Consider the following 26,481-nt stretch of genomic DNA (forward strand, 5'->3'; position numbering starts at 1 on the left):
TTAATCATATCTGCCAAGGATATTTCATGCCTCTTTTTTGCTCTGTTGAGTTCTTTCTTAAATTCTCTCATGCACAATCTTTATTCAACAGAATCCTTTGATTTCAGTACCCCATCGATGCCATAAGTTTCCATTTCTTCCTGATCAAAGCTTCAGTATTCTTTGATCCAAGGTTCCCTAATCTTGTGATCTTTGCCTTTCATACTTACTGGTGCATGCTGACTTTGAACTGTTACTATGTGCAGGAAGGAACTGCAGATGCTGGTTTACACTGAAGATACGCACAAAATGCTGGAGGAACTCATCGGGACCGGCAGCATCTCTGGATAGAAGGAATGGGTGACGTTTCGGCTTGGAGTCTTAAGAAGGGTCTCGACCCGAAACGTCATCCATTCCTCCTATCCAGAGATGCTGCCTGTCCCGCTGAACATTACGAACTCTCTTTTAAGAGGTTTCTAGTTTTCAGCTACCATTTGATCCACAAGCATCTGCACCCAGTCTATTTTCACCAGGTCCTGTCTTGTGCTAACAAAATCAGTCTTTCCCTGCAATTCAGTCTGATGAAGGGTCTCGACCTGAAAAATGACCTATTCCTTTTCTCCAGAGAAGCTGCCTGAGCCGTTGAGTTACTCCAGCATTTTGTGTCTATCATGCTCTCTAGAATGGTGTATGTCAGGAGAACTGGGGTTGTAAATTGATGTGTGAAAGGGAATGGGTGAATGAGATTGATGAATTTCCTCTGAGTGTCATGGTCGACCTGATGGGCCAAACAACCTCTGTCTCTGTCATGCCAACTCTCCAACCAAAGATCGCTGTTCACTGACCAGGCCTCACACCTGATGGTAAATTAAATGCACTTTCCAATCCAGCATGGAGATTTAGGTGACGTTTCGTGTCGAGACCCTTCTTCAGACTGAAAGTCATGGGAAAGGGAATCGAGAGATATAGACAATAATGTAGAGCGATAAAGAACAATGATTGAGCAGGAGGAATCAGAGGGGGAGCAGCGACAGAGGATGGTGCCCACTCTCATCGGAGAGAGGTGGAAAACTTCAAGGAATAGGTGATTTTTAAACCAGCATCAGCAGGCCCTTCCTCCATTTTGGCTGCTCCACTCCGACATCTCCTCAAGGTGTGTCTACTTTGAAGAAGTTCTCCTCCTCTCTCCAACGAGAGTTCTGCAACATCACTTTCGCTGCTCCCCCTCTGTGATTCCTCCTGCTCATTTATTGTTCTTTATCGCTCTACATTATCGTCCATATCTCTCATTGCCCTTTCCCGTGACTTTCAGTCTGAAGTAGGGTCTCAACCCGAAACGTCACCCATTCCTTCTCTCCAGAGATACTGCCTGTCCCGCTGAGTTACTCCAGCTTCTTGTGTCTATCTTTGGCATCCGCAGTTCCTTCCTACACATGTAGATTTAGGTGTAGGTTTATTATCATTACATGTACTGAAATACAATGAAAATACTAAACTACACAACACGGTACATAATTTAGAGGCAAGTCAAACTCAAGTAAAAGTCATAGAGCAAAGGGGAAGATACAGAGTGCAGAAAGTAGTTCTCAGCATTGTAGCACACTAGTTCCATAGACAAAGTCCAATGTCCACACTGGGGTAGAGGGGAATCAGATATTATCCTATCTAATGGCGGGACTGTTCAGAACACTGATAACAGTGGGGAAGAAACTGTTCCCGAGTCTGGTGGTGCACACTTTCAAGCTTCTGTATCTTCTGCCTAAAGGGAGCAGGAATAAGAAGGAATGACTGGGGTGGGACAAGTCTTTGATTATGTTGGCTGTTTTGCCGAGTCAGTGTGAAGTGTCGGTGGGGTCGGTGGTGGGGAGTCTGGTCTGCATGATGGACTGGACGACATCCACAACTCTCTACAATTTCTTGCAGTCTTGGGCAGCGCTGTCCGCAAACCAAACCATGATGCAACTTGACAGCATGCCCTCTATGGCGCATCTGTAGAGGTTTGTGAGAGTCATTGGAGACATGCCAACTTTCCTCAGTCTCCCAAAGAAGTACACGCATTGCTATGCCTTCTTAGCGGTGGCTTCAATGTGGTTGGTCCACAACAGTTTGTTGGTAATATTAACAGCAAGGAGCTTGAAGCTCTCAACCATTTCCATTTCATCACCATTGGTGCTGATTGGGGCATGTCCTCCACCATGCTTCCTGAAGTCAATAGTTAGCTCTTTATCTTGCGGATACTGGGGGTGAAATTGTTGTCCTAACACCATGTTAATAAGCACTCCCTTCCTATACTCCGTCTAGTCATTGTTCGTGAATGGGCCCATTCCAGAGTTATGGCAAATTGTCAAGTGCTGCAGGAATGGAACCATTTCCAGCCTATTATTTTCTTTTCCTTTACCACTTGAGCTTTTATTCATGTCCCCTTGGAGTCCAGCTCTCTCTCTATCACTCTTTGATGTGAGTTGATTGTATATCAGTCAAGATAAAATTCGACAAGGTTTCCTGATTGTGGGTCCTTCCCCATTCTGTGCCAGATGTTCATGAATGATATCAATCGAGTTAAAGCTTTCAAGTTTTCAGAATTGAGACAGAATTACTCTAGGTGAGTGCTCATGCAATGTTTAAGCCCTGGATAATGATGGCCTGACCTGACTTTAACCACATACGTCCAACCAATGGACATTGCTTGATGCCCTACAATAGAACTCGTGGCTTAAAGGGAGGGTGGGGGGATTTGGGGGTGGTTGGTGCTTGGGGTGGGGTCAATTTTTAAAGATCAATGAACAATTCACTCCAAATGGCATGGTTTCTGCCTGAAAAATGTGCAAACACATCGTCGCCTATAGGGTAGAGGGCATTCCTTCATAGGAATGCACCCTTACTCATCCTAAGTTCTTCCTGGATGGCCTTGTTGGATGCTCGCTCCATAACATCCTCTCTACATACTGCTGTGCCATTCTCCAACAGTGGTAGTGCCACCCTCCCTCTTCTTTTGCATTGCCCTCTGTCAGATCTGAAACTTCTCTACCCTTGAACATTGAGCTGCCAGTCCCACCCTTCCCTCAACCTCGTTTTCAATCACTACACTTGTCTGCACTCCACACTGGCCACTCTCTCCCACACCCGCATTGCAAATTGTAACTCTCCACGCATTCCACACTTTATGCTCTACACTTACACAAGTTCACAGGTTATAGGAGTAGAATTAGGCCGTTCGGCCCATCGAGTTTACTCCGCCATTCTATCATGGCTGACCTCTGCCTCCTAATCCCATTTTCCTGCCTTCTCCCCGTAACCCTTGACACCCGTTCTAATCAAGAATTTGTCCATCTCTGCCGTAAAAATATCCACTGACTTGGCCTCCACAGTCCTCTGTGGCAATGAGTTCCACAGATTAACTACCCTTTGACATCCATACTGCCCACTCCACATGCCCACACTCCAAATGCCTACTCCCTACAAAGTCCACTCTCCACCGCGCCCGCATTCTCCAATGCCGCACCATATCTTCCACACTCCATTCTGCCCACAATCTACACTGACCACACTCAACACATTCCACTCTCCACACTGCCCACACTTCACACCATCCACTCTCACACTGCACACTCCAACTGTCCACTCACCACTGCCCACACTGCATGCAGTTCACTCTCTACACAGTTAACACCAACCTCTCAACATCTTCACCACAATATTCACTCTCCTCACTGACCACACTCCACACGGTAAACGTCGTACACTACACAACCTCTACACTCTGCAGTCTCCACACTCTCTGTGCTCCTCACTGACCATCCTTTACACTACTCCCTCCCTCCTCTGTCCTGCCCTGCCCACATTTCACACTGCCTATTCCCCGCACATTGCATATTCCACAAACAGCAAATTGTCCACCCTCCCCACAATCTGCCCCCCCCACACGCTGCCCCCCCACACTCTGCCCCCCCACACTCTGCCCCCCCACACTCTGCCCCCCCCACACACTCTGCCCCCCCCACACTCTGCCCCCCCCACACTCTGCCCCCCCCACACACTCTGCCCCCCACACTCTGCCCCCCCCACACTCTGCCCCCCCCACACTCTGCCCCCCCCACACTCTGCCCCCCCCACACTCTGCCCCCCCCACACTCTGCCCCCCCCACACTCTGCCCCCCCACACTCTGCCCCCCCCACACTCTGTCCCCCCACACTCTGCCCCCCCCACACTCTGCCCCCCCACAATCTGCCCCCCCCCACAATCTGCACCCCCACACTCTGCCCCCCCCACACTCTGCCCCCCCCACACTCTGCCCCCCACAATCTGCCCCCTCCCACAATCTGCACCCCCACACTCTGCCCCCCCACACTCTGCCCCCCCCACACTCTGCCCCCCCACAACCTGCCCCCCCACAATCTGCACCCCCACACTCTGCCCCCCCACACTCTGCCCCCCCCCACACTCTGCCCCCCCCCACACTCTGCCCCCCCGCACTCTGCCCCCCACACTCTGCCCCCCCCCACACTCTGCCCCCCCCACAATCTGCCCCCCCCCACAATCTGCACCCCCACACTCTGCCCCCCCCACAATCTGCACCCCCACACTCTGCCCCCCCCCCACACCACATTGCCCACTCTCCATTCTGCACATACTCCACCATTGTGCTCAATCCCCCCTGATATCTGTCATTTGCCCCATTGCCGCCCACATTCCCAGTGAACAAGGAACAAGGAGAGCAGGCGCATGCAACTCCACAAGTGTCGTTTTCCTGCAAGTCACACATCATACCGACTTGCGACACTAGTGACAGTTTACAATTATACCAAGCCAATTAACCTGTAAACCTGTACGTCTTTGGAGCATGGGAGGAAACCGACAATCTCAGAGAAAACCCACGCAGGTCACGGGAAGAACGTACAAACTCCGTACAGACAGCATCCGCAGTCGGGATTGAACTCTGGTACTGTAAGCGTGTAAGGCAACTACTCTACCGCTGCCCGTACTGTTCCGTAAGCCGTGGAACAAAGCTGCTGCAACTGGAAGTGTGGAGGGTGTGCCCTGTGATTCTGCAGTACTGGTCATCGCCAACAATCCCCCAGTGTGATCACTTTAAATAATCCTCACCCTGATTAAGAACCGAGAATCGTCAGCCAGCATTGTCCACCTGTACAATCAGTAGATTCAACAGCAGGTGTCATCAACTCGTTTGATCATTCAGAATCAACACCAGTATAATCACCCAGAATAACTAGTAGATGTGCAGCCCCAGTATAACGATTCAATATAAACACCCGGTATAATCATCCAGAGCATGTGGTGGGAAGCTGGTGGGAGTTGAGGCTCTTGACATGTGGTTCTTGGCATGTGAATCATAGCATTTGGTGAGCGGCATTATTAGATTGGGGACTTTGCTGTGTATCAGAGAGGCAGGTCAGGGGGCAGAGTGTGGATCAGAGAGGCGGAACATCAACAGATTGTGGACACGGGAGATGAAGAAGGGTCAGAATAGTCATGCCCACGGATCTAGGGTAATAGTTTACTCACCTAAAATAAAAGGGAAAATGCTGGAAACACTCAACAGGACAGGCAGCATCTGTGGAGAGAGGAAGAGTTTAGAAAGGTCCCAGATTGGAAACACTCCCTTGTTTCTCTTTCCACATCTGCTGCCTGGTTTGCTGAGAACTCCAGCCTTTTCTGATTTTATTTCAGATTTCCAGCAACTGCAGTGCTTTGCTTTGCATTGCATTTTAATTCCCTGGGCTGGTACCCGGGGCCAGTGCCAGGAGGGTTTTAAGGCCATAACTATGATGGACAACAGGACACTCTGGTCTAAGTTCTCCAACAGTGCTCCAGAAAGAGTACTGCAGTGGGAACAATATTACTCCCGTAACCCGATTGCAGCAAACATGCTGAGGTTGCAAACTGATGCACAAAAGGAAATGTCCATCTGAACTTCACAAATAGTGGGGCAGCATGGTGGTGGAGCAACAGTAGAGTTGCTGCCTTACAGCGCTGGAGACCTGGGTTCAATCCTGACTACGGGTGCTGTCTGTACAGAGTTTGTGCATTCTCCCCATGACCTGCGTGGTTTTGTCCGGGATCTCCGGTTTCCTCCCACACTCCAAAGACGTACAGGTTTGAAGGCGAATTGGCTTGGTATCATTGTAAATTGGTCCTAGTGCGTGTAGGATAGTGTTAGCGTGTGGGGATCACTGGTCGGCGAGGACTCAGTGGGCCGGAAGGGATGTTTCAGCACTGCATCTCCAAGCTAAACTAAATGTCCCAATTTAACCCACAGTGGTCATAAGCATGATTTGCTCTGTGATACGGTGATTTTTGATCGTGTGTTTCTGGGAAATAAAGAGATTCTGTGAGTGAATGTCCCGGGGCATAGCCGTGGACTCCACTCCTGCACTGCTCAGGTTGAGAAGGGGATCCACTGGTTACCTAATCTAGAGAACAGCCTCTAACTCTGACCAGCACACGTCAGCAAGGTGTTGAGACCTTGGTGACCAGTACACTTCAGCAAGGTGTTGCGACCTTGGTGACCAGCACACGTCAGCAAGGTGTTGAGACCATGGTGACCAGCACACGTCAGCAAGGTGTTGCGACCTTGGTGAGGCTGCAGAGGTGGGCTACTTACACAATACCATGGATGGGAGCTTCAGTTACACGATGGAAAAACTGAGGCTGCCCTCCTGAGAGGGCGACCCTGGGGGATTATTCAGGGTGACGACACTTGACGATTATTGAAGCTGATCGTGCAGTGAAAACATGCTGGATAATTATAATTTTCCGGGTGATCCTAGATGGTGAGTTTATAAAGTCTTCACCAGTGGCCGTGATTCTGCGAATCGTTGAAGGTGTTTGATGAAAAGTGCAAGAGGATATTGTTCCGGAAGCAGAAGAGGTCATGGGATTATGATCCAAAGGCAATATCATTATTAGATTGCATATTACACATTGATTTACTGCGCTGTGAAATGTTTCGTCTGAGATAATGGTGGAAACTTTAACGGTAACTTTCAAAGAAAATCTGGTCAGATATTTGTCGGGGAAAACATTTCAGCTCAGTGGAGTGGAGGGGAGTTTGGACAGCCCTGCAAAGTAGCTATACACATGCTGTAGTGGACAAGTGGACCTCTTTGACCACTTTGGGATTCTACTTCTGGTGTCCTGCACCCACCGATTGGTGATGGATAAATATACATGACCTCTTTCTGTCTCTCCTTGTGCTTAAATAAGGATATTATGATGAAACAGACCATCTCATAATTGGCTCCTTATGTATCCTGGATTGTCTACCATCAGCAAACAATAAATTATTTGACTGAAACGTCAGCATTGGCCCTACAGTGCAAGCTGTGTATGAACTTTGATGACATCCAGTTTCCTCTCTATCTTCAGACCATTCTTGACCCAGTGTCAGACCCAGACTCTGACACAGTCTAGACCGAGGCCTCTGACGTAGTCTAGACTCAAGTTCTCACACTGGCTAAACCCAAATTCCTTTTTTCTCCCTTTAAATTTTATATAGATATGGATCACATGCAGATATTGAAAATGAGTCTAATTTGCCATTATGTTCGGCACAGACATTGTGCGCAGAAAGGCCTGTTCCTGTGCTGTACTTTTCTATGTTTTACATGGCAGTATCAAAAACAAGAGGCATTGGTTTAGGATGAGAGGCAGAAGTCTTAAAGGAAATCTGTGGGGAAGGTTTTTACACAGGGAGTGGTTGATATCTGCAATGCACAGGTAGAGGAGGTGCTGGGTCTAGATAAAATGGTGATGACATTTGGGAGACATTTAGGCAGCCACTTCAAGAGGCTCAGCCAGGAGTCCTGGCCCTGTAGGGTATTGACCCCACACGACATCTCTCAAGCAAGCTCTGCAGTTCCTCAACCAGCCAGTTGGCGTAGCAGTTGGACAGCACAGGGAAGAGTTGAAGTTGGTGGGGTGGGGACCTCTCGCAGTCATGAAGCTGGAAGCATTAGCCTGGGAAGGATTGGTGAAACACTCCAGCTAACGTTCCCAAGGCTTGGCAAACCCATTTGACTTGCATTGAAAACTTTTTTTTTCAATGTTGAAATGAAAGCATCCAATCTGCGTTAAAAACCTGTTCGTCATCCCGCCTTGGGTGAGAGGTGGCTGGGACCTCCATAACATTCAACCTTCCATGACATGGACAATACCCTCTTCAGCCATATCCACCCATTGTAACAGGTTGAAACATCCCCAGTGGGATGGGCCAAATAGAGGACGGAACACCTTACTCAACCGTCCTGTCAGGGTAAAGAGTGGCACAAAGTGATTCATATCGGGAAAGAAAGGTCTGAGAGAGACCCATCATTTATAAGTGGTGTTTTTAACTCAATGCAGCCTCTTTTAATTCAAAGTAAGAGAAGAGCACTCAAAAAATTATGACTACAGTCTTAGAAACAAGCATGCTTACAATACATATATTTTTGAGGCAGAGATATATAGATTCTTGATTAGTACGGGTGTCGGGGGAGGGGGGGGGCTATGGGGAGAAGACAGGAGAATGGGATTAAGAGGGAGAGATAGATCAGCAAAAATTGAATGGTGGAGTAGACGATGGGCCGAATGGCCTAATTCTGCTCCCATCACTTACGAACATGAATACGCGATCAAACTATTTAGGCATTAAAGATCAATATCATGTAGTGAACCATGACAACAGGGTATGTATCATGTTTCAGGTACAATTGAGAGTGGCCACAATGAAGTTATGTTCCTCTATGCCCCTGATCTGAGTGAGTTCCACAGTAATTTAGAACGGAGATGAGGAAGAACTTTTTCAGTCAGAGAGTGGTGAAGGTGTGGAATTCTCTGCCTCAGAAGGCAGTGGAGGCCAGTTCGTTGGATGCTTTCAAGAGAGAGCTGGATAGAGCTCTTAAGGATAGTGGAGTGAGGGGGTATGGGGAGAAGGCAGGAACGGGGTACTGATTGAGAGTGATCAGCCATGATCGCATTGAATGGCGGTGCTGGCTCGAAGGGCTGAATGGCCTACTCCTGCACCTATTGTCTATTGTCTATTGTCTATTGTCTAATCCACAGTGCAGTGCAAGAACCCAAGACACCACAAACTAGCTGCCTCCAGTAAATGGACAAACCAGGAGTCCCAGGTGATATTAGCCACAGACCTGGAGGTAATGTGAAGGTTTCACTGGTATTTTGAGAAGACCAAAGTCACTAGCACTCAAGACAAACTTTATGCATGTTTTCCAAGATCCCCACACTGTCCTACCACTGTAACCAAGTGCCAGCAATCTCAGTGTCTCAGTGACCTCAAGCACATGTTGGCCGGTGGCTGGCTTCTGTACAGAGACCTCTTTGTTTTGATGAGAGATGGAGGATGGAAACCAGTGGCACATGTCTTTTAATGGAACATAGACAAAAAGTGCTGGAATAACTCAGCGGCTCAGGCAGCATCTCCCGAGAGAAAGGATGGGCAAATTTTCAGGTCGGAACCCTTCGTCAGACTGATAGTGGGGAGGGGGCAACTGGAAGTAGGAAAAGACCAGAGCATATTAGGGTCAGCAAAGGACGAACAAGACAGGATGGAGCCCACAATGGCCTATTATTGGCTGGGGAAGACGTGATAACACAGAGATATAGGGATGTAAACAGTGGAACTAAGGTGGGGAGGGAGGGAGGGAGAGGGGGAATGCAGGGGTTATTTGAAATTAGAGAAATCAATGTTCATACTGCTGGATTGTAAGCTGCCCAAGCGAAATATAAGGTGATGTTCCTCTAATTTGTGCATGGCCTCACTCTGACAGTGGAGGAGGCCCAGGACAGAAAGGTCAGTATTGGAGTAGGATGAGGAATTATGATGTTCGTTAACCGGGAGACCACGCTGGCCGAGGTGGAGTGAGCGTAAGTGTTCAGCGAAACGATCACCCAGTCTGTGCTTGGTCTCGCCGATATATAGAAGCCCACATCAAGAACAATGTAATGGGCCAGTGCAGGTACAATGGGTCCAATAACCTCCATTGCTGTATCATTCTCAGCAAAGAGTCTATCTCAATATCTGCAAACAGGTCAAGAATTTTTTAATCAGTTGCTCCCAAGTAAAAGATGATAAAATTCACGGCACAAAGCAAACTTTAAGTATTGTCTATAATGTGATCCAAATATACTTCTTCAAGGAATCTTTCTCTGTCTAGGAATTAAAACTTTCCCTACGTCAGAAGGCAGGACAATTAATATGAAAGGACATGTTGGATTTTAAACAAGGATAGCGTTTTAATGTACCTCAGACACTAATGGCAGAAAGTGAATGGAGACTTACTGCTGACAGCTAGCAGAAGCGTGAGAAGAATTTCCCTCATCCTCCTTCAGGAAAACTGTGGAAAACACAAGGATGGTACAGTGTGATTATGGTTAATTGCACTCATCGCAGATTCTTAGCAGACAGCAATATTACAGGCACACTGTGGGTACAGATGCCCCCCCGACATACGATGCTTCGACTTATGATGGTTCAAAAGCGATACATAGAAACATAGAAAATAGGTGCAGGAGGAGGCCATTCGGCCCTTCGAGCCAGCACCGCCATTCATTGTGATCATGGCTGATCGTCCACAATCAATAACCCGTGCCTGTCTTCTCCCCATATCCCTTGATTCCACTAGCCTCTAGAGCTCTATCTAACTCTCTCTTAAATCCATCCAGTGATTTGGCCTCCACTGCCCTCTGTTCCACAAATTCACAACTCTCTGGGTGAAAACGTCCCTTCTCACCTCAGTTTTAAATGGCCTCCCCTTTATTCTAAGACTGTGGCCCCTGGTTCTGGACTCGCCCAACATTGAGAACATTTTTCCTGCATCTAGCTTGTCCAGTCCTTTTATAATTTTGTATGTTTCTATAAGATCCCCTCTCATCTTTCTAAACTCTAGTGAATACAAGATACCCATTCAGTAGAAAGTCAGTCAGCCACACGATCACGAGCGTAAACAACCGATACTCTATAGTGTACTTCCACGATGTAAGTGTTCTGAGCACGTTTAAGTTAGGCTAGGCTAGGCTATGATGTTCGGTAGGTTAGGTGGCTATGATGTTCGGTAGGTTAGGTGTATTAAATGCATTTTCGACTTATGATATTGTCGATTTACGATGGGTTGATCGGAATGTAACCCCATTGTAAGTCGAGGAGCATCTGTGCTTAAAATGCACACATGGTCCCTGGCTTCCACACTGGGAGGACTTCTCTGGGTCTGAATCAGGCAGATTGTTTACTCCCACATTCTAAAGACATGCAGGTTTGTAGGTTAATTGGCTTCTGTAAATTGTCCCGAGTACGTAGGGTAGAACTAGTGTACGGTTGATCGTTGGTTGGCACGGACTCGATGGGCCAAAGGGCCTGTTTCCATATTGTATCCCTAAACTAATCCCAGATGGAGAATTTCACACAGTGGGAAGCTCAGATACAATGCAGAGGGTGCAGGGGGAGAAATGGGAGAATGGCAGGTGTAAGGAGAACTTGTGAAAACAGATCAGCAAAGTGAAAGGAAATGGGTCGTTGCTAAAGGAATGTTGTGGCTAATTAGGAGCTAGGATCCTGAGGGAGAATTATGATCTGCCTTCGTAACTAGAACGTGGTTAATGGACAGAAGGTTGTCGCTTCAAATCGGATGCAGTCAGACGCAACACGTTAACATTCTCGTGTTGCCACCGACGCTGCTTGGCTGGCTGAGTTCTTCCACAATTTTATCTTTGTTTCGGGTGGATTCTGACTGGATCAGAAGTTAAAACTTTGAGGAACCCTCCCATTCCAGGGTTAGCAGGGCCAGGTCTGACCCAGGCAAGAGGTTGGCCCAGATCACCTCAACGTAGCCCAGCACTTGCACTGTTGCAATATCTCCACTAACTTCCAGTGGCCCTGCAGGGCTAATAATCCTGGAGGTCCTCACTGCCACGGAAAAAGCAGAGTGGGCCAATGTGGCCTCAACCCCCCCCTCATCCATCCATTTAACCATCCTTGAACTGCCTCTGAACACATTAAATATCTCTGGTCATCAAAGGCAATTAATACAGTTCAAAAGGACATTATTACTTAACACTTCTCAGCGCAAGATATTAATTAAAAACCTGTCCCTGTAAAATAAAGTGAAATGACTGTAAATGGCCATACTTTTGCAATTAAGGGCAGTGACCCCATTCAATTAACTTGGCCAGTGCTTCATATACCAGCCATCAACAGCGTAAGGCCAAGGAGGCCTTAGCGTGATTCCAGCTCGGGCGAGGAGAACAGGTGTAATGGCCCACGGGCTCGGCCTTATTCCTTCTTCTAGGTTTCAACGCACGGGCACAGGCACAGGCACACACAGGCACAGGCACACACACAGACACACACACATAAGCACAGGCACACACAGGCACACACAGAGACACAGGCACACACAGACACAGGCACACACGGACACAGGCACACACGGACACACACACATAAGCACAGGCACACACAGGCACACACAGAGACACAGGCACACACAGGCACAGGCAGACACAGGCACACACACAGATACACACAGACACACACAGACACACACAGACACACACACACACAGGCACAGACACACAGGCACAGGCACACACACAGGCACACACAGACACAGGCACACATGGGCACACACACAGATACACACAGGCACACACAGGCACACACAGGCACAGACACAGACACAGACACAGACACAGACACAGACACAGACACAGACACAGACACAGACACAGACACAGACACAGACACAGACACAGACACAGACACAGACACAGACACAGACACAGACACAGACACACACACACAGGCACAGACACAGGCACACACACAGATACACACAGGCACACACAGGCACACACAGGCACAGACACAGACACAGACACAGACACAGACACAGACACAGACACAGACACAGACACAGACACAGACACAGACACAGACACAGACACAGACACACACACAGGCACAGGCACAGACACACACAGGCACAGACTCAGGCACAAGCAAAGGCACAGACACACACAGGCAGAGTCACACACAGACACACACAGGCACAGACACACACAGGCACAGGCACAGACAGGGACAGGCACAGACACACACAGGCACAGGCACAGGCACACAGACATAGGCACAGGCACACACAGGCACACAGACACAGGCACACAGACACACACACAGGCACACACAGACACAGGCACACACAGGCACACAGGCACAGGCACAGACACTGGCACAGACACAGACACAGACACTGGCACAGACACAGACACAGACACTGGCACAGACACAGACACAGACACAGGCACAGGCACACAGACACAGGCACACAGGCACAGGCACGGGCACAGGCACACAGACACAGGCACAGGCACACAGGCACAGGCACAGGCACACAGACACAGGCACAGGCACACAGACACAGGCACAGGCACAGGCACACAGACACAGGCACAGGCACAGGCACACAGGCACAGGCACGGGCACAGGCACACAGACACAGGCACAGGCACAGGCACACAGGCACAGGCACACAGGCACAGGCACAGGCACACAGGCACACAGGCACAGGCACAGGCACACAGGCACAGGCACACAGGCACAGGTACAGGCACAGACACAGGCACAGGCACGGGCACAGGCACACAGACACAGGCACAGGCACAGGCACAGGCACAGGCACAGGCACAGGCACGGGCACAGGCACAGGCACACAGACACAGGCACAGGCACACAGACACAGGCACAGGCACACAGGCACACAGACACAGGCACAGGCACGGGCACAGGCACAGGCACACAGGCACACAGACACAGGCACAGGCACGGGCACAGGCACAGGCACACAGGCACACAGGCACACAGACACAGACACAGGCACAGACACAGACACAGACACAGGCACAGGCACGGGCACAGGCACAGGCACAGGCACGGGCACACAGACACAGGCACAGGCACACAGACACAGGCACAGGCACACAGACACAGGCACGGGCACAGGCACGGGCACACAGACACAGGCACAGGCACAGACACAGACACAGACACAGACACAGGCACAGGCACACAGACACAGACACACAGACACAGGCACGGGCACAGGCACAGGCACACAGACACAGGCACAGGCACACAGACACAGGCACAGGCACACAGGCACAGACACAGACACAGACACAGACACAGACACAGACACAGACACAGGCACAGGCACACAGACACAGACACAGGCACACAGACACAGACACAGGCACAGGCACACAGACACAGGCACACAGACACAGACACAGACACAGGCACAGGCACACAGACACACAGACACACAGACACAGACACAGACACAGGCACAGGCACACAGACACAGACACAGGCACACAGACACAGACACAGGCACAGACACAGACACAGGCACAGGCACAGGCACAGGCACAGGCACACAGACACAGACACAGACACAGACACAGACACAGACACAGACACAGGCACACAGACACAGACACAGACACAGACACAGACACAGACACAGGCACAGGCACAGACACAGGCACAGACACAGACACAGACACAGACACAGGCACAGACACAGACACAGGCACAGGCACAGACACAGGCACAGGCACAGGCACAGACACAGACACAGGCACACAGACACAGACACAGACACAGACACAGGCACAGGCACAGACACAGGCACAGACACAGACACAGACACAGACACAGGCACAGACACAGACACAGGCACAGGCACAGACACAGACACAGGCACAGACACAGACACAGGCACAGACACAGACACAGGCACAGGCACAGACACAGGCACAGGCACACAGACACAGACACAGACACAGGCACAGACACAGGCACAGACACAGACACAGACACAGGCACAGACACAGACACAGACACAGGCACAGGCACAGACACAGGCACAGGCACAGGCACAGGCACAGGCACAGACACAGGCACAGGCACACAGACACAGACACAGACACAGGCACAGACACAGGCACAGACACAGACACAGACACAGACACAGGCACAGACACAGACACAGGCACAGGCACAGACACAGACACAGGCACAGACACAGGCACAGGCACAGACACAGACACAGGCACAGGCACAGACACAGGCACAGACACAGACACAGGCACAGGCACAGACACAGGCACAGGCACACAGACACAGACACAGACACAGACACAGGCACAGGCACAGGCACAGGCACACAGACACAGACACAGACACAGACACAGACACAGACACAGACACAGACACAGACACAGGCACACAGACACAGACACAGGCACAGGCACAGGCACACAGACACAGACACAGGTACAGACACAGACACAGGCACAGGCACAGGCACAGGCACAGGCACAGGCACAGGCACAGGCACAGACACAGACACAGGCACAGACACAGGCAAACACGCAGACACAGACACAGACACAGGCACACAGACACAGACACAGGCACAGACACAGACACAGGCACAGGCACAGACACAGACACAGACACAGACACAGGCAAACACGCAGACACAGACACAGACACAGGCACAGGCACGGGCACAGGCACACAGACACAGGCACACAGACACAGGCACAGGCACACAGACACAGACACAGACACAGACACAGGCACACAGACACAGACACAGACACAGACACAGACACAGGCAAACACGCAGACACAGACACAGACACAGGCACACAGACACAGACACAGACACAGACACAGACACAGGCACACAGACACAGACACAGACACAGACACAGGCACACAGACACAGACACAGACACAGACACAGGCACACAGACACAGACACAGACACAGACACAGGCACACAGACACAGACACAGACACAGACACAGACACAGGCAAACACGCAGACACAGACACAGACACAGACACAGACACAGACACAGACACAGACACAGGCACACAGACACAGACACAGACACAGACACAGACACAGACACAGACACAGACACAGACACAGACACAGACACAGACACAGACACAGACACAGACACAGACACAGACACAGACACAGACACAGACACAGACACAGGCAAACACGCAGACACAGACACAGGCACAGACACGGGCACAGGCACAGACACAGACACGGGCACAGGCACAGACACAGACACAGACACAGACACGGGCACAGGCACAGACACAGACACAGACACAGACACAGGCACAGACACGGGCACAGGCACAGACACAGACACAGGCACAGACACAGACACAGACACAGGCACAGACACAGGCACAGACACACACAGACACAGGCACGGACACAGACACAGGCAAACACACACACTCAGGCACAGGCACAGACACACAGGCACAGGCACACACAGGCACACACAGGCACAGGCACACACACACACACACACACACAGGCACAGGCACAGGCACAGACACAGGCACAGGCACAGACACAGACACAGGCACAGACACAGGCACAGACAAAGCGTAAACAACTTGCAGAAAGAGACCCTGTGGACCACAAGAGTTGGCGATTCAACCCCGCAAGGACCACACAGAGCAGTACCTTGAGGAAAAGCTTTGCAGGGTTTTGGAGGCTTATTAACTGAAGGAGAAGATTGGAAATTTGCAGCTCAAAATAAGCAGCAGAAGCAGATTGTCAATAACAAATATTCAGCAGGAGAGATTATAAAGCACGGCATCCTGGTCAAAGTTATGGGAGAATAAAGTCAAATAATGTGAATGAGAAGACCACAATTTTACATCTTCTAAAATTTAAACCTTACAATGTTCCAAGCTGCTATTCAACGAGGTAGGTATTGCAACAGTCAACTTGTGAAGGCAAGTAGTGTGTAACGACCAGGTAAGATTTCTGGAGATGTTGGAGGAGAAATTGCCCTGGACACCAGAGAGGCCTTGAGACACCAGTGTGAAGTCTGTTACTCCCACGACAGGGGACAGAGGGAATCTCAATTGGATCTATTGTTCAAGGGACAATGCCTCACCTGCATGACACCCACGCGGTAAGCTTTGACATTGCAAATGTGACCACACAGTGGGAGTTGCAAGCACTGCCTCCGAAGATTGCCACCATTAGACCCGCAATGACCCCAGTTCAATAAGATCGCTTGTACAAGGTAGCTCCAACCTGAGCATCCACTACGATAAATAAAAATATACAAAGACGTATGTATAGATTAGTGACAATCTGTTGGCACTGTTTCATTTTCGAATGCACAAGGACAGGAAGCATGATAATCTTGTGATTATAAACAAACTGCTGGAGGAATTCAGTGAGTTTAGCAACATCTACGATAACTCTGCCATGCCACAAAGTGATTTTTAGTTGTATCTCATGACTTCAATGTAATGGTTTGGCACCAATACCATAACCGACACAATGGTTGCATTGTTACATTGAATATTTATTAATTCTGCTGTTATTCTGTGACTAACACGGTTTGACTCTCATCATAACTTCAGAAGTGACGACTAGGACATCACATGCATTCATTCAGTACCTCCAATCTAATAAAGCATCACAAGATGTAAGAGGAAATGACTCGGAGAGTACCCTTACATCCCCAGGAGAGTTCCCTTGAACCTCTGAGTGGGTTTCCGTCGGTTTCCTCACACATCCCCAAGACATGCACCTGGGTTAATCGACCAGTGTGTGGATGAGTCGTATTATCTGCAAGAGTTTATGGGAAGATGGGGAGAATGGGTTACAAGGAAAATTAAAAAGGGGAATGGGATTCATCTGTGAGTCAGCACACAGTCGATGGGCTGTTCTACCTCCTTCTACTCATAAGAACAGATGGAAGAGATTGAACTGCAGCTCTGTGACAATTGAGAAATGACTGCGACCTGCACTCTGATCTACACAGGCACTTCCCACTGTCTCGGTCGCTGTTAGAATCGGAAAAGCCTGGACAATATCATAGTGGCATGGGTGAATACAACTTTGAGATTGTTTTACGATGCGCCTCTCAACATCAGGAAAACATCGAGCATTTTAGGAGAGTGAAAGATGGCAGGTAGGTTTGCGAGCACTATTCGGGAGGGTTTAAACTAGATTGTAGGGAAATGGGATCCAATGTGGTAGTGAGGCAGGTGGGAGACTGGGAGTTGGTACTAAAGTCAATGAAGCAAGTTCAATGGACAGGATGGGCAGAAGCATGGCAGGGAGCAAGGATAGATGGTTGGATTAAATTGCATTTATTTCAATGCCAGAGGCCTGACAGATAAGGCGGATGAACTTATGGCATGGATAGGCATGTACAACTGGGACATTGCAGCCATTACAGAAACAGTTAAGGGAGGAACAAGACTGGTAGCTTAATGTTCCAGGGTACAGGTGTTACAGGTGAGATAGAGGTGGGGTTAAAAGAGGATGCAGAGTTGATTTGTTGATTAAGAGAACCATGTGGTAGTAATCCAAGGTGATACAGCCGAGGTACAGTGAAAAGCTTTTAGACGATAGACAATGGGTGCAGGAGTACGCCATTCGGCCCTTCGAGCCAGCACCACCATTCAATGTGATCATGGCTGATCATTCTCAATCAATACCCTGTTCCTGCCTTCTCCCCATACCCCCTGGCTCCGCTATCCATAAGAGCTCTATCTAGCTCTCTCTTGAATGCATTCAGAGAACTGGCCTCCACTGCCTTCTGAGGCAGAGAATTCTTTTGTTGTGTGTTATCCAGTCAGCGGAAAGACAATACACGATGAGGCTATGTGGCTCGAGCTGAGAAATAACAGGGGATGATCAATTTGTTAGGATTATACTGTAGGCTCTCAAATAGTTAATGGGAACAAATATGCAGGGAGATGGCAGAGAGTTGCAAGACTCACCAAAATAGTGCTCAGGGCTTAAATGCGATGGAATTCAAGGGGTGGAGAGGAAAATATATGCTGAGAGCCTGCAGGCAGCTGCAAGACTGCTAAGGTAGTCAAAGTAGGGGATTTAAACTTTCCCAATATAGACTGGGCCTGCCATAATGCCAAGGGCTTAGATGGGGTGGAATTTATCAAGTGCGTTCAGTATGCCCCTGCAAGGGAATGGGCAAAACTTGACCTACTCTTAGGGAATTCAGCGGGGCAAGTCAAGAGTCAAGAGTCAAGAGACTGAAGTGCCCAAGGGTGAGCACTTTGGGACCAGCAACCTCAGTTCTATTAGCTTTAAAGACCTTATGGCTAAGGGCTGGGCTGTTAAAGTTATACATTTGAACAAAGCCACCATTATGTTATTAGACAGGAACTTGGAGTAGGGTTTTGCAGGCAAAGGGGTATCTGGAAAGTGGGATGCATTTAAAAGTGTGATAGTGAGAGTTCAAAGTATGCATGTTCCTATTAGGAGTGAAGGGCAAAGCAGGTAGGAGTAAGAGGTAGCAGGTGACGAGAAAAAATGAGGCTCTGCTCAAGACAAAATAGGAGGCAAGGGTCAATGTGATCATGGCTGATCATTTTTTTTTTGTTTTGTTTGTGTCGGTGTTGGGATGGTTTTTGTTTCTGTTTTTGGCTGTGTATGTGTGGTGGGGGTGTGTGGTGGGGGTGTGGGGTGGGGTGGGGGGGTGGGGCGGGGGGAAACCTTTATTTTATTAGGTCTCTTCCCCGGGGCGCGGCTCGGCTGCGGGCCTTAACATTGCCGGCGCAGCTCGGCTGCGGGACGTTTCAGTGCCCGGTGCGGCTCGGCTGCGGGCCTTAACATTGCCGGCGCAGCTCGGCTGCGGGACGTTTCAGTGCCCGGTGCGGCTCGGCTGCGGGCCTTAACATTGCCGGCGCAGCTCGGCTGCGGGACGTTTCAGTGCCCGGTGCGGCTCGGCTGCGGGCCTTAACATTGCCGGCGCAGCTCGGCCGCGGGACGTTTCAGTGCCCGGTGCGGCTCGGCCGCTGGACTTAACATCGCCCGGTGCGGCCGCGGGACGTTTCAGTGCCCGGTGCGGCTCGGCCGCGGGACGTTTCAGTGCCCGGTGCGGCTTGGCCGCTGGACTTAACATCGCCCGGTGTGGCCGCGGGACGTTTCAGTGCCCGGTGTGGCCGCGGGACGTTTCAGTGCCCGGTGCGGCTCGGCCGCGGGACGTTTCAGTGCCCGGTGCGGCTTGGCCGCTGGACTTAACATCGCCCGGTGTGGCCGCGGGACGTTTCAGTGCCCGGTGTGGCCGCGGGACGTTTCAGTGCCCGGTGCGGCTCGGCCGCGGGACGTTTCAATGCCCGGTGCAGCTTGGCCGCTGGACTTAACATCGCCCGGTGTGGCCGCGGGACGTTTCAGTGCCCGGTGCGGCTTGGCCGCTGGACTTAACATCGCCCGGTGTGGCCGCGGGACGTTTCAGTGCCCGGTGTGGCCGCGGGACGTTTCAGTGCCCGGTGCGGCTCGGCCGCGGGACGTTTCAATGCCCGGTGCAGCTTGGCCGCTGGACTTAACATCGCCCGGTGTGGCCGCGGGACGTTTCAGTGCCCGGTGCGGCTCGGCCGTTGGACTTAACATCGCCCGGTGCGGCCGCGGGACGTTTCGGTGCCCGGGGCGGCTCGGCCGGGGGGCCTTCCATCCCCTTGCGGGGGCTGTGCGTGTCGTTTGCCTCGGTAGGTGTCGAGCTGCCTGTCCGTGGGTGCGGGGGGAAGAGAGGGGAAGTTTTGTTGCCTCCATCACAGTGAGGGGGTGTTTGGAGTCACTGTGATGGATGTTTGTGTTGGGGTCGGGTGTCCTGTGTTCTTTTCTTTTTGCTGTATTTTGTGTGACTGCTGAAATTTCGCTCGGTGTTGTGCCGAGTGACAATAAAGTGTTGTTATGTTATGTTATGTTATGTTATGATATAGGAAACTGGGATCAATTGTATCCCCAGTGGAACCCAAGGGATTTGAGGAACATGCATTAGAAGGAAATCCGGAGGGAAAAAAGGGGGCACGAGATAGATGTGGCAGATAAGATTAAGGAGAATCCAAAGAGATTTTATAGATTAAGGGAAAGGAGTAACTAGAAAGGGAATAGGCCTCCTCAAAAACTAAATTGGTCAGCTATGTGGGGAGGCTCAGAAGATGGTCAAAGTCCAAAATGTGTAATTCTCCTCTGTTTATACAGTGGGGAAAGACATGAAGACTGGGGAACTTGGAAAAGTTAATGGCAGTGTTTTGAAGACAGTCAAGGAGATGCTGGATGTCCTAAGATTTATGAAGTTAGCTAAATCTCTGGGGCGTGATCAGATCTATCTGAAGCCACTGTGGGAAGCTAGAGAAGAAATTGCAGGGGTCATGACTGACATATGACCCATCGTCAGATTTGGGTGAGGTGCCGAAAGACTAGTGGGTGACTAATGTTGCACCTTATTTTAAGGATGGCTGCAAAGCAAAACCTGGAAACTATAGACCAATAAGTCTAACCAGCGGTAGGAAAGTTCCTGGAGAGTATTCTGTGGGATAAGGTATCCAGGCATTTGGAAAGACTGGTATTGATTAGGGATAGTCATCGTGGGTTTTATGTGCGGGAGATCGTGTCTCATGAATTTGGTTGAGTTTTTGAATTAACCAAGAAGATTAATGTGGCAAGGTCATAGATGTACTATTTGGACTAGCAAGGCCAGTGATAATGTTCAGCTTCATCGGCTGCTCTGGAAGGTTAGATTTCATGGGATCCAGGGACAGCTAGTTAATGGGCTACAAAATTGGCTTCATGGTTGGAAGCGGGAGGTGATATTGGAAGGTTGTTCATTGAGACTGGAGACCTGTGACTAGTGGCGTACTTCAGGGATCGACGCTGGGCCCATTGCTGCTTGTCACGAATGTCAGCGACATTGCTGAGAATGTACAAGGCATAGGTTTGCCGATGACACTACAATAGGTGGTATCATAGACAGTGAAGCTGGCTATCAAGAATTAGAGAAGAGATCTATATCAGCTGAGCAAAAAGGCTGAGAAATGTTTAATGGAATTTCAGATAAGTGTGAGGTGTTGCATTTTGGGAATTCAAACCAGCGAATAGTGAACTCCGGGGGATTATTATACAGCAGAGGGATTGACAAGTACAAGTACATAGTTCCCTAAAAGTGACATTGCCGATAGGTAGGGGACTTTTGCCACACTGGCCTTCATCAGTCAGAGAAATTAGTATTGAAGTTGAGGCATTCTGTTACAGTTGTACATGATGCTAGTGAGGCTACACTTGGAGTATCGTGTTCATTTTTAGCCACCCTGCTGTACGAAAGTTGCCATTAAGCTGGAAAGAATGAAAAGAGGATTTACGAGGATGTTGCCCGGACTCGAGGGCCCGAGCTTTAGAGGGGTTGGGCAGACTCGGATTTTATTCCTTGGAGCACAAGAGACTGATGATCTCGTAGAGGTGTATAAAATCATGAGGGGAATAATTAAGGTAAATGCACAGAGCCTTTTGTTTTCAGGGTAGGTATATGAAAAATTACAGGGCATAGGTTTAAGGTGAGAGGGAAAAGATTTATTAGGAATCTGAGGGGCAACTTTTTCACACAGTATGAAACGAGCTGCCAGAGGATGCAGTTGAGGCAGGTACAACAACACCATTTAAAAGGTATTTGGACAGGTGCACGGATAGGAAATGTTTAGAGGAACATTGGCCAAAAGTGGGTGAATGGGACTAACTTAGATGGGACATCTTGGTTAGCATGGATGAGTTGGGCCAAAGGGCCCGTTTCCAAGCTGCATGAATCTATGACTCTATGAAAGATGGGTAGTGACTGTTATTATGCACTACAAACGGCAATCTGCGCACAGCAAGATTCAACAGGTACAAAACAAATGGGATGCAGGATGAAATTATCTGTTTTTTGGTGAGATGAGCCTTGCTGTTCTCCCTATGCCTTTTGGAAACGGTTTAAGGATGTGTTGCAGTGCAGTACTCCTCAATGTGCTGCCTTTGGGGTATGCTTCATCCTCATGTAATCCTGTCTGTTTCCAGGGAGTTAAAGGAATGCACTGGAAACTATCTGGACTTGTTCTGGGCATTGATGAATATGATTGGTGAAGACTTTATGTTGTCCATTGCCAGCCCAGTGTTTCAGGTGACTCTTCCAGAGTAGAAATGAAGCCTGCTGGAGGAACTCAGCCAGTCAGGCAGCATCCGTGGAGACAGAGAGATGGTCGATCTTTTGTGTTGAGACCCTGTATCATACCCTGCGCAAGGTCTCAATGCTCGACATGACACCACCTGCAGGTCTTGTCTGCCTCCCGGACTAGTGACCCAGAGGTGGAATTTCTCAGTGCAACGTTTAAGGCTTCCAGGGCAACTCCTTTTGGTGGAGATCTCTTGGCAGGTTTGTTAAAGCCCACAGCATCCAAACGGAACTCCGTCCCAAATGCACGACCAGAGTAACAACAGGCAGAGCTGAGGCCTTACCTGCCGCCTGCAACCACTCCAGATGAAGGCGATCGGGGATGTAACTAGCATGCGGCCGGGAGGACATAAGCTTTACACATCACAGGCTTCATGGTCACTTGGGAAAGGAACAACCAGCCAGATTACAGTTGAAATTTATGCTAATGCATGATGTCACAATATCCTATGTTTTCAGTAAGAATCAAGGTGATTGGTGACATCAGGGAACAGCGCCATAGCAATGGAATGGAGCCATGACATTCCAAAGCTCCATCGATAGAAATTAACTCGGGTGAGGGGGAGAGGGCCGACCGGGCCCACACGCACATCCGCTGCGCTTTGTTTCGTTTAGTTCAGAGGTATACGGCACGGAAACAGGCCCTTTGGCCCACCGAGTCCGCTCTGACCCGCAGTACACTAACACTGTCCTACACACTAGGGCCAGTTTTACAATTTCTTTTTTTTAACCAAAGCCAAATTAACCCACAAACCTGGACGTCTTTGGAGAGTGGGAGAGAATCCGGAGCACCAGGAGAAAACCCACGCAGGTCACGGGGAGAACGTACAAACTCTGTACAGGCAGCACCAGTAGTCATGATTGAACCTGGGTCTTTGGCGCTGTTAGGCAGCAACTCTACCGATTTGGCTCTCCCGGTGTGTCCTCCTTTACATCGTCGAGACTAAGCGTAGACAAGGCGAACAATATCGTGAACACTTGCGCTCAGTCCACCAAGGCCTGCTGGATGTACCGGTTGCTAACCCTTTTAACTCCCTTTCCCATTCCCACAGCGACCTCTCTGTCCTGGGACTTTTCCATTGCCAGAGTGAAGCAGCACTTGTGCGGGGAATGGATATGCGTCCTGACCCAAAACATTGCCTTTCTATCCCCGGCACAGATGCTACCTGGCCTGCTGAGTTACCCCAGCTATTTGTCTTTTGCTCAAGATTCCGGCATCTGCAGTTCCTTGTGTCTCCCTGTCACCCAGTTTCATTCCCCCTCCCTCACCTGGTTCCATTTCCTTATCACCTATCACTCATTCCTTTTGATTCTCCTGCCCCCGATCCCCTCCACAAGGAGCTTCAGTTCCCCATATTTGCTGCCTTATCTGCTTTCACTTATCAACTTCCTTCCTTATCAGATTTCATCATCTGTGGCCGCTCGAGTGGCCACTTATCACCTTCCGGTCTTTGTCTTTAGCTCTTCCCTCCCACATCTAGCTCCACCTGCTCACTCTCTTCTCTTTCCTCATCCGTCTCTACCTTTCACCCACCAGCTGCTGTCTCCCAACTCCACCCCAACTACTCCCCCACCTGTAATCAGCTGCCCATCGCCCCCCTCCTCACCTGCACCCACTTACCTGTCACCCTCTGCCTCACCCCTCCCTCTCACCTCTTTATACTGTCGGAATCCCCACCACACTCTCAGTCCTGATGCAGGGTCTCTGCCCGAAACGTCGGCCACCCCTTTGCCTGCACAGATGCTGCCAGACCCGCTGAGTTCTTCCAACAGTTTGCTTTTCACTCCAGATTCAGAACCAATTGTAGGCTGATCAAATGTTTTCCAAGCTTCACAGATAGGGAAACAACTAACAAGGTGTTAAAAGGGCCATGATTACAGATAGTCAGGGTTAAAACAGATGCTGAGTATTTCCAGCATACAGGGAAGTCTTGAACATAGATGCTTATATCTCTGTAGATTTAAACTTTTTGAATAAAAATGGAAAATGATGGATACATTGGCAGATAGTGAGACAGAGAGGCAGGTAGGCAGGTAGATAGACACAAAATGCTGGAGTAACTCAGCGGGTCAGGCTGCATCTCTGGAGAGAAGGACTAGGTGACATTTCGGGTCGAGACCCTTTATCAGACCCAGAACCCTGAGAGTATTCCTTCTCCCCAGCGATGTCTGACCTGCTGAGTTACTCCAGTTACTCCAGTATTTTGTGTCTAGCATCTCTGGAGAACCTGGATAGGTGACGTTTCAGAATCTGAAGAAGAGCCTTGCCCTGAAAGGTCACCTGTCCATGTTCTCCAGATATGCTGCCTGACCGCTGAGTTACTACAGCACTTTTGTGTCTTTATTTGTAAACCAGCGTCCGCTGTGCTTTTTTCTACATCTTCAGGTTCTTACTTTTGTTCTCAGAACCCAGTTCAATCACAATTCTTAATTCTCAGCTCATGAGTTGTTTCAATCCATTGTTTACATTTTTTTTCATCTTCCACCTGGAAACACACGCTCTGATGTGAGTCATGTAGGGGATACTAAGATCCCAAAGCCACCAGTAAGAATGATATTCAATGATGCGGGATCACAGGAGCTGAGCGTGAATCTGCACAGTTCACCTGCAGATGGCACAAGAGTGAAGCTAATAATCAGTGTAAAGTATTGCCTAAGAAGGGAATTATAGTCGTATCATCAGACAGCACAGGAACAAACCCTTCGGCCCATTGTCTCCATACTGCCCCTCTATACTAATCCCATTTGCAAACACTTGGCCTGGTGCTTATTGTATTTTAGCAATTCAAGTGAGGATCCAGATGCTTCCTAAATTTTAGTTTTAGTTTTAGAGATACAGAGCAGAAACAAGCCCTTTGGCCCTCTGAGTCCACGCCGACCTGCAATCCCCATAATTTTTCGCTCGCCTATACACTAGCGGCAATTGACAATTTTTTTACCGAAACCAATTAACCTACAACCACGTACATCTTTGGAGCGAGAATTTCTGTTTTCAACAGTGCATCCTCTGGCAGTGCATTCCAGTTTCATCATAAAAAGATGTAGCATGGAAATAGAGCCCTTGGCCTGTCAAGACTACACCGACCATCAATAGCTAACCTCACACATATCGCATTTTTTTATTCTCGTGACATTCGCATTAATTCCCCCCCAGACTCTATGACACACTTACATGAGGGGCAATTCACAGCATACAATGGATCTACCTTCACACATGCCCTTGGAATGTAAGAGGAAACCAGAGGAGACGCACGGGGGGATCTCCAAGCAGACAGCTCCCGAGGTCAGGTCTCTGGGGCAGTGAAGTAGCAGCTCTACCCGCTGCACTACTCTGCTGGCCTAAAATCCAGAAGATATCTTCTGAACCTCATCTTAAACCCATGCCCTCTCGTCTTAGACACCTCTGT

The 26,481-nt window shown here is 49.5% G+C and overlaps 1 protein-coding gene across 1 annotated transcript in view; it reads right to left on the minus strand.

Moving 5' to 3' along the window:
- Positions 1-17,635, minus strand: part of LOC144607912 (proproteinase E-like) — a 40,939-nt gene extending 23,304 nt beyond the window's left edge. The window contains exons 1-4 of the mRNA XM_078425040.1: positions 17,578-17,635; positions 10,278-10,332; positions 6,437-6,594; positions 5,525-5,761 (exon numbers count right to left, since the gene is read on the minus strand). Coding sequence (XP_078281166.1) covers positions 5,525-5,761; positions 6,437-6,594; positions 10,278-10,332; positions 17,578-17,635 — 508 coding nt within the window. The remainder of the gene's footprint in view (positions 1-5,524; positions 5,762-6,436; positions 6,595-10,277; positions 10,333-17,577) is intronic.
- Positions 17,636-26,481: the final 8,846 nt, after the last annotated feature.

Source organism: Rhinoraja longicauda, chromosome 30 (assembly GCF_053455715.1).
Source record: "Rhinoraja longicauda isolate Sanriku21f chromosome 30, sRhiLon1.1, whole genome shotgun sequence".
Classification (NCBI taxonomy): Eukaryota; Metazoa; Chordata; class Chondrichthyes; order Rajiformes; family Arhynchobatidae; genus Rhinoraja; species Rhinoraja longicauda.